This window comes from Cyprinodon tularosa, unplaced genomic scaffold (genome assembly GCF_016077235.1).
Source record: "Cyprinodon tularosa strain WSP-4 unplaced genomic scaffold, ASM1607723v1 ctg582, whole genome shotgun sequence".
NCBI lineage: Eukaryota > Metazoa > Chordata > Actinopteri > Cyprinodontiformes > Cyprinodontidae > Cyprinodon > Cyprinodon tularosa.
Genome location: NW_024039321.1, coordinates 351,517 through 361,600, shown reverse-complemented (window position 1 = coordinate 361,600; position 10,084 = coordinate 351,517). Strand labels below are relative to the sequence as shown.

The 10,084-nt window shown below is 39.0% G+C and overlaps 1 protein-coding gene across 5 annotated transcripts in view; it reads left to right on the top strand.

Annotated features, from left to right (window-relative positions):
• Positions 1-8,769: 8,769 nt before the first annotated feature.
• Positions 8,770-10,084, top strand: part of LOC119797413 (serine/threonine-protein kinase BRSK2-like) — a 49,014-nt gene continuing 47,699 nt past the window's right edge. For 2 of the 5 annotated variants that reach the window (XM_038306475.1, XM_038306473.1), the window contains exon 1: positions 8,771-9,914. In XM_038306475.1, the coding sequence (XP_038162403.1) occupies positions 9,827-9,914 (88 nt within the window). In that variant the 5' untranslated portion in view covers positions 8,771-9,826. Of the gene's footprint in view, positions 9,915-10,084 lie in introns of all 5 variants that reach the window. The other 3 variants (XM_038306474.1, XM_038306476.1, XM_038306477.1) reach the window with 3 other exon arrangements.

The window sequence follows — 10,084 nt, the reverse complement described above, 5'->3', positions numbered from 1 at the left end:
TTTATGCCTGGAAAAGGCAGGCCCCATATTCAAAAATGTCACTGGAAGTGATTTATTCTGGCATATTGTCCAATCAGGTCTCTACTTTCTCTCTGCTTACCTCAATAGACCGAGGCTCAAACCTCAACAGGGAATTCTAAAAGAGGCTGACAGACAGCGGCCTTCTATGCCACTGCTCTAGAACAGGGGGGAAATTAATGTACACCATAATGAGTAACGTACTCGTGAAATTAGGTGCATTTCAATGCATATTTAATCCTGTTCAGTGACTACTGAAGTTTAACCATGCTTATTTTAACAACTGAGTTTTATTAAATTTACTGGGGAGGTTTAGCCTCCCTAGTATTCAATAAGAAATCGCCACTGGCTGAAAGGTATTCAGCTTCACTGAGACAGAGCCAAGGTATCAGATTCATGCAAGCACACCCGAGACCCCCCAGCTGTTTTTGGCTGCCCCAGGGGGTCAATTCTGACACTTATTTGCCTTTGCTTTTCTTTCACATGAGATCCTAAGCTTCATAGAGGAAGGTCTACAGTTGGTGTTCATCTAGGAGAAAGAAGACCTCTTTTTCCTAATGGCAAAGAAGCACAAGCTTGTCTTACATGATAAGTTCTAGAGGCATGGATCAAACAACAGAGACACTTCACTAGATTAGAATCTAAAAGAAAAGATCATTTAATTCAGGAATTTCATTGTCCTGATTGTATGGACTCATTACATACAAAGAGATGCAGTTCTAGTAAAGTAGAGGAGGGGGAACAATAACTGTGTCTACACGTGTGTATGTCTATCAATCATGCACAGACTGATACAGAGGCTCAGCGCTTAACATCAGATGTATCATGACTTCATGTTAAATACCAAAGGTCGATTCCACATACCGTGACTTACTGCATTACTATGGAGATGCGCCTGAAGAAAAAAAGGGTGTTAGGTTTCAGTTTTAAAGCTTATCAAATTCTTGCAAACTGTACTGTACCCAAAATTACAAACATCTTAGCATATGAGGTTTTTCTAAACAGCTCTAATAAATATTTTCATTTAATTTTATATACTCTATTTGTTATTTAATATGTACAAATGTCCTCATTATTAACATATAGTTATAACCTGAAACAACAAACCAAGGGTGGTTTCTGATATAGGCGACATGGTCAGCCGCCCGAAGCGGCTTGGCCACATAGAGTGCAAAGGAAGGCACGAGATCCTTCCACTGCCTACATCCACGTCGTGCAGCTGACGCCATACCCAATAAGTGTGTTGGAGATTAACAAAGTGTTGCCTGTGCTGACAAGCAAGGATAAGTCTGATTTGAAGCTGGACAGAGGTTGTGTCTGAGTGCTTTTTTTATTGACTATATAACAGGTGAACGCCATTGCAGCAGCGATGAACAGGTAACCTAATCAGAGCTGTCAGCAGCGGTGGGTAGAGTACCCAAACCTTGTACACAGGTACTAATGTAACATTTTTTTCACTCATATAAAAGTAAAAAGTAGTAATCCCAGAATAAAAAGAAAAAAATATTCAGTAGAAAGGCAATTTGAGCAACTGTTGGATAATAACACCAAATTTTATGTTTATAAATGATGCAGGCAAACAGACTATATGTGCAAGTTATTGCATTTTGTAAGACTCATATGCATAAAGAACACAAACAAATGTCACTTTTACCAATATCTTTTTTTCTTTTTTTTTTTTACATAAAACTGAGAAAACCAATACTTACAATTAGAACTGTAATGTTAGAACAGGATAACGGACTGCAGCTGATAATATCTACTCTTTACTGTTACATGTTTACCTGATTTAGGAATAGCTCAAATGGGCAGGACCATCTTAGGGCGGTCCACAATTTTACCATATAAACCATTGTTGGTGCAAAATTTGTACTTTTCTTTCTTTTAAAGATATACCTGCCTCCAACCTAAAGCCATGTTTGATTCTGGTAAAACAAGAGTTTTGGACAAATACTTGCTAACATCAGCTTCATTTAACACACCTTCATAGGGATAAAACCACATAGCATAGATTACAGCACCATCTTGTGGTTAAAATAATGTACTGTACTTACCTTAGAGTCTGTAAAAGATCTGTCACGGATAACCAGGTTTTATATATGTTTTAAATCCTTTAATATGAAAATTGTCAAAAATTAATTCATATTAAAAATGAACTGTAAAGTGAAATCAAGACACTTTACAGTTCAACTGTAAAAGTGTGTGGAGATGACATGTGTTGTGAATTGGCGCATGTAAATAAAATGAATTAAATTGATTCATTTTGTATCTGTCTTCAAAAAAAAGAAAAAAGCATCTTAATCACACTGCTGGCATCCCGTTTTTGCATTTAGGTTGTTCTGAAGCCCTTTTTACCAAAAAAAAACAGAAGGGAAGAACATTTAAATTTTCTAAAATATATCTAAAATAATAAGTTAGGAAACACTCTAGAAGTTGGTTTGTTCAATCTTTTTGGAACTATTTCTCAATATGTTGCCAAAGTGCCTGATGGTCACCCTCCTCATCCTCAACCCAATCGCATGATCTCTTTAAATGAGAAACGGGAAATATTTGGTGACTTTCCAGGTGACTTAGTGCTGAAGGGAGCTGAGATGTTTCTATTGCATCTTCATACAGGAAAACCTCACTGTGACTAAACACTGATAAAAATCTTTCCCAATGGTCCTATGAGCTGGTAATGGAGCTTAGATCTCTCAATGGATAAACAGTGGATGGCTAAAGTATTATACCCTGTAAATTTAAGAAATTACTAAAAACATAAGTTAACATATTTTCCTGTGGTTTATTGTGATAAACTATCAGACAGTAGTGCACGTTTATAAATAAAAAAAAAAGCTATATCTGAAAAATGTTCCTTGAATTTCTTTTTTTCCCCTCCATGCTTTGTAAACCATCTTTTTGCAAAATTACAGTGCAATTCTGGGTGTAGGTGTCTGTCAGTTGGCACGTCTGAAGAGAGAAATATAGATTGTTTGATCCATTAGATTGTAAGGAGAACTTCTGTGAACAGTAACTTTAAAGTCTTGCCTCAGATTCTTGAATGGACCTAAATATAGACGTTGACTTGTAGGCAGATATAACCTTTCTGTAACATCTAGCATTTTGCTGCCATCCTCTTCAGAAGATTGTTGAACTAACTGAGTAAGATCTGCAGCAATACAGACTGCTGCAGGAGATTCTTCCTGCCTTCACCTATTAAAACAACTTGTTAAAACAAGTCTTTAAGAGTTACAACAATGTTTTATTTTTCATTTGGATCAATTAAAATGTGTTTTTCAATTATAGTTAATCTACATCTATGCCAAAAATGTCATGCTTTGCTGCATTACACTGAGAAGATTTACTTAGAGGTATCATAGGGAAGGGGCCTAAATTGACAGGAGAGCAGAGGTAGCTCTAGACTAATGTTACCAGCGGGAGAAGGCTAGGGTCAGTTTTTTTCATGGAGAAAAAAAAACATGAAACAAAAATATGGCAATAGTTTCATTGAGAAAAAGGACCAAAAAGCCAGGTATACAGGTGCTGGTCATAAAATTAGAATATCATGAAAAAGTAGATTGATTTCAGTAATTCCATTTAAAAAGTGAAACTTGTATATTATATTCATACATTACATACAAACTCATATATTTCAGATGTTTATTTTGTTTAATTTTGATGATTACAAATGACAACAAATGAAAATCTCAAATTCATCATATCAGAAAATTAGAATATTGTGAAAAGGTTCAAAATTGATGGCCCCTGGTGCCACACTCTAATCAGCTAATTAACTCAAACCACCTGCAAAAGCCTTTAAATGGTCTTTCAGTCTAGTTCTATAGGCTACACAATCATGGGGAAGACTGCTGACTTGACAGTTGTCCAAAAGACGACCATCGACACCTTGCACAAGGAGGGCAAGACACAAAAGGTCATCGCTAAAGAGGCTGGCTGTTCACAGAGCTCAGTGTCCAAGCACATTAATAGAGAGGCGAAGGGAAGGAAAAGATGTGGTCGAAAAAAGTGTACAAGCAAGAGAGATAACCGCACCCTGGAGAGGATTGTGAAACAAAACCCCTTCAAAAATGTGGGGGAGATTCACAAAGAGTGGACTGCAGCTGGAGTGAGTGCTTCAAGAACCACCACACACAGACGTATGAAAGACATGGGTTTCTGCTGTCGCATTCCTTGTGTCAAGCCACTCTTGAACCACAGACAGCGTCAGAAGCGTCTTGCCTGGGCTAAAGAGAAACAGGACTGGACTGCTGGTGAGTGGTCCAAAGTCATGTTCTCTGATGAAAGTAAATTTTGCATTTCCTTTGGAAATCAAGGTCCCAGAGTCTGGAGGAAAAGAAGAGAGGCACTTCATCCACGTTGCTTGAAGTCCAGTGTAAAGTTTCCACAGTCAGTGATGGTTTGGGGTGCCATGTCATCTGCTGGTGTTGGTCCATTGTGTTTTCTGAGGTCCAGGGTCAACGCAGCCACATACCAGGAAGTTTTAGAGCACTTCATGCTTCCTGCAGCTGACCAACTTTTTGGAGATGCAGATTTCATTTTCCAACAGGACTTGGCACCTGCACACAGTGCCAAAGCTACCAGTACCTGGTTGAAGGACCATGGTATCCCTGTTCTTAATTGGCCAGCAAACTCTCCTGACCTTAACCCCATAGAAAATCTATGGGGTATTGTGAAGAAGAAGATGCAATACACCAGACCCAACAATTCAGAAGAGCTAAAAGCCACTATTAGAGCAACCTGGGCTATCATAACACCTGAGCAGTGCCACAGACTGATCGACTCCATGCCACGCCGCATTGCTGCAGTAATACAGGCCAAAGGAGGCCCAACTAAATACTGAGTGCTGTACATGCTCATACTTTTCATGTTCATACTTTTCAGTTGGCCAACATTTCTATAAATCCTTTGTTTTTATTGGTCTTCAGTAATATTCTAATTTTCTGATATGATGAATTTGAGATTTTCATTTGTTGTCATTTGTAATCATCAAAATTAAACAAAATAAACATCTGAAATATATGAGTTTGTATGTAATGTATGAATATAATATACAAGTTTCACTTTTTAAATGGAATTACTGAAATCAATCTACTTTTTCATGATATTCTAATTTTATGACCAGCACCTGTAGAAGGTAAAAAGTGAGGTTTCATTGCTTGATTTTATGTTGATCAGATCAGAAGGATCCAGTAACTCCAGACAAAACAGTGAGATTGTTCAGAACATTTTATTAACAACAGAATCGGGTGGACGGCTTGGGCATCTAAGGCAAGAACCTGCTGATGGAGACAGCAGGTTAGTGACCACATGTTTCTATAAGTGAATGATCACAAACGAGTGAGTCACTAACCTGGCCGGCTGGCTGCCAGCGCAGTGCAGCGGTTGCCGCACAGAGACTCCCAGACGCAGGCATAGTAAAGGTCAGAGGACAGGCAGCAGGTCAAAACCAAAAAGACGGATGTAGACAGGATAATCCAAAGGGCAAAGTCAAAGCTCATGTCAAAGACGTTTATGGTTGTCAGAGCCAGGAGGTCAGAGATGCACTGAGGCACCGAGGGAGAATCCAAGACAGTGTCTGGTCACAGTTCCATGTGTACAGTTCCGTACACAATGGGGCTGACAGGCTAGATGAGGGCAGGCAGACTCAGTGGTCAGGAAACGGTTCCGGACAGTACATAAGCAGACAGATCAGACCGGAATAGGCAGAATCAGAGGTCGAGAGGGAGAACAGATCAGGATCAGGCAGTCAGACCAAAAGTACGCTTGAGTAAGTCTCACCATACGGCTCAAAATAATCTGGCACTGATGGCTGCTCTTATGGATGGTTAAATAAAGGCTATTGCAGGTTAATCAGACAAGCAGGTAATCAGTAGTGAGCATAGCAGGTGTGTGAAAGAAGTGATCAGACTAGGCATCAGTGCCAAGATCATGACATTGTTGAGCCTGATTGCACAAACTTTGGCAGATTGATGATTGACAGAAACTTAGATGGAAATCGATCCTAACCACCAAGTGTACCAACCTCTGCAAAGGTCTTAAAAACAGAAAATTTCAATGCTCTTAACTTTTCATCTATATTTTAAAGTGTTATGGTATGTTTTTGAGTTAAAACATTTTTTATACTTTCACGTGTTTTTCTTTTTATTTGAATAAAATAAAATGAAACATTTGAGGTTTACTTTGAATTTATAACAAATGATATAAAGGACATAAGAATCAGCTTGTGTTTTTAAAGATCGGTTATTTGCCATAAAATTGTACCCCTAAACTGTGAATTATCTTAATGTAATTGAAACTAAAAGTGTAATCTAAATTTCAATTTAAATAATGGTTGAAATAAAACTGTAAAAGTAAAAAAAAAAAGAAAAAGATCCAAGAGACCAATTCATTAAATTATTTATAGATACTCGGTATTATGTTTTCAGTACAGTGGCCAGAACCAGTTTATAGGGGCACTGGCCCCTTTTAACAACTCTTTAGAACCACCTATGCCAGAGAATGATGGTTTTCAGCTTTTAATAAGTAGAAATATTATACAACAAAATAAGCTGCATCTAGCTTTGCAGTAACAATGTGCCAACATTTTATCAAGGCTTCATGTCAAAGAGATATGGGGGGAAAAATAAAATTGTGAAATAAAAATGGAGCTTTATTAATAAAGAAATAATTAAAAAATTATATTAATGGATTTATTACATAAAGGTCACAATGTACATCAGTGTGTCAGAGATACATTTGCGTACTTTCATACTTCAATGTGATGCTTTTAGATAATCTGAACTGCATCAACCTGACCATATCCAGAGATTAAGATTAAAAGGGATTAAGTCTTTGGAATCAACGTCATGCAGACATCACAGCGTGGACCTTGGGCACATAAAGTAATGCTGAGCATATCTCTTGGAATGCCTGCAATGGTTAGACAAAGCAGTGCATCAGGTTTAGTTTTTTTTATGTTGACATCATCTGAATATTGTGTCCGTTTTCTATTACTTGAAGGAGACTTAATCACATGTAGAACATTTTCACATAATGAACCCAGATTATGTCCAGGCAGCCTAATCCCTCTGTTATCCAAACCAGGGTTTTAATGGTGTTCCTAAAAAGAGAAAATAACAGCTTGCATTTTTGTTTGTCTTGCTTTTGTTGGAACCAGACACATTTTTGAGACAATAGTTTTCTTTAGGTTGGGGATCCATCTCTGTCTCAGACAGAAGGCTTTCAGCTTTGACAGAAGGATGGAACTAGAGAGGACATGGGTGGATGAATTGCAGTTATCTGCCAACTGCAAAAGTGTGACTGGGCTAAATTACCTGTAGTCGCCTGAAGAACGAGCTGATAGGCTGGAGCTGCAGGGGTCCCATCTCAAACTACCATGAGGCAAACTATCATGAGGAAAATACATGACCAGAACAATGAGAAGTTGATCGAAACTTTTTTGTTAAGTGGGACATCTATAATTGGAAGTGGAACCCTCTATATTTTGCAGCAAAAACACAGTAACAAAGGAGTATAAAAAGTATTTATTACTTTGTCAAAACCTCAAGGAGGCTTCTGGAGGTAGCACATGTCAAGGTTTTCGTTGTGGTTTTGGACCCAAATGCAGAGGCAGGGGGGCACGGGTGAGTTTGTTGAAGATTTAATGGAATAAACACAGATAACAAAGGCAGGAATCCAACAAATCCAAAAATCAAACTTAAAAAGGTAAAACACATCAGAACCATAAAGACATCGGGGAAAAACAATCACAAGGAGCCAGGGTAAGACGAGGTAGGACAAAGTATGACGATGTTAGACGAGGAACCATCAGTGAGGAACTGCACAAAGCGTGTATTTATGGGAGACTGAACAAAGAGAGGACTAACGAGCAGATTGGGTGCAGGTGTGAACAGAGCAGTCTGGGAAGGAGCTAGGGAAAAAAGGACCAACACAAGAGGGCAACAAATAAAAACCTTAGAACTCAAATATATCCAGAAAATACAACAACACAGGAATTAAACCAATAAAACTAGAAAACATGGAGCAAAGTAAAACTTAACAGAACCAAGACTTTGACAGCACATACACATCAGGAATGTATTTGGCAGAATTCAAATGAGCAAATTGATCTGAATTAATCTAGATTGATTCCAAGATTACAGTAAGATTAATTTAGATTAAAAATGTATCTATGCCCACCATATATATATATATATATATATATATATATATATATATATATATATATATATATATATATATATATATATATATATATATATATATATATATATATATATATATATATATATATATATATATATATATATATATATATATATATATATATATATCACTTCCACAGCTGAATGTTTTTTAAAGTTTGATGTTTTCCTATCTAACTTTTCAGCTCAATATCAGGTAATCCTGCTAGTTATAGTTGCTATTAAGTTAACGGGGTTAAAACAATTAGATTAGGAACAGGAAAAAAAGATAAAAATCTATTTATAATCTATTTATCTATCATCTGTAGATGGGTGGCCCTGTGGGGGTGGATATTTGTCCCAGGGTGATATTTATGCAAGAACCGCCACTGTTTTCCAAGATGACTCATTTAGTCTGATTTCCTCAGATTTTCATTTATTTATTTATTTTTTATTTTATTTTATGGGGTTTATAAATGATTCTATATAGGTGAAGCATTAGACAGGAAGTTCAAATAGGTTTTCTTTTGTTGCTACGGGGGAACTGGAAGTGGCATTCAGAAAGAGAGAAGGGTGGGGCAGCATCAGTGGAACCCGGATGCTGATGCTGACCGATGGAGAGCAGGAAGCTGGAGGAAGAGAAGGGGAGAGGAGTGTGAGAGAGAAGGAACCGGCGGGGGAAGCAGCAGGCTGCAGCAGACAGAGCAGAGCCGCTCCTTCTCTGGATCTCTGGCTCTTTCAGGAGCCGCTCTGTGGTTCATATCCGGTTCGGTTCAGTTGTTTGCTCAGCATCCGCGCGCCGGCTGAGGGAGGGGATGCCGTGAGATGAACAGCACAGCCGTTCAGGAAGCGAGCAAAGAGAGTGGGAGGATGTTTGTCTTTTTCTAGAAACATTTAACCATCGGACCAAGCACTGATCCTCCTCCACCAGCACCGGCGCAGGGAGCGCACCGCTCCGCTGAGCTGTCCTGTCTGCCTCGGCCTTCCCGGAGGCTTTTCTTTTTTTTATTACCCTCACCCTCCTCTTCCTCTGCTTCCTAATGCAGGGCCAGGGAGGGGGTGAGCCAAAGTCTGCACCGGATATTGGAAAACCCATTCTTCTTGCCTTTGCGATAGCAGATTATAATCTGGACAAAAACAGACAAGCTGATCCTGAGCAGAAGAGGCCCCTGGATTGACAGGAGCCTAGAAATGTGTGATGTTCTAGCAGGAGCCCGGGAGGACGGGGGTCCCTGATATTGATCCTCGGGATGGATCCAATCAGGCCGATCTGACTTGGGTTATTTGAGACTGAACTCTTAACAGAAATCAATCTGAGACTAAAGTAGCCTTCCTGTCCACCTTCTTCTTCTTTTTTTGCTCCACTGAGGCCAGTGAGCTCCACGCACAGGTCCTTTCCTCCCACCTCTCCATGTGGATGATGCTGCATTACCGGCGGGGCTGAAACACATCTGATTCCGGATCTGACAAGTTGAAGGGAGTAGCCTGCAGGGCCCCGGCTTCGGATCACGACCACTTTATTTATTTATTTGTTTATTCATCTATTTCTTCCACCGTCTGGGATGCGCATTGAGGCGTTACGCACATGATCTTCATCTGCCTTATTTCGCGGGATAAAGTCAAACATGAGCAGCAAAGAGATAACTGTGAGCCAGTCCAGCCAGTATGTGGGGCCTTACCGGCTGGAGAAGACCCTCGGGAAGGGACAGACAGGTGGGGCCCCTTTTATTTCACTTGGAAAATAAAGAAGGCTGGAGCTTTTTAAATGCTGAGCAGGGGCCCACTATCAGCCAAAGTCTGTCCAGATTTCTCTTTAACATATAATGCTAAACAGTGATGCACCAATAATTTCTTTAATGTCAGAAATGCTGATTTAGTTTTTT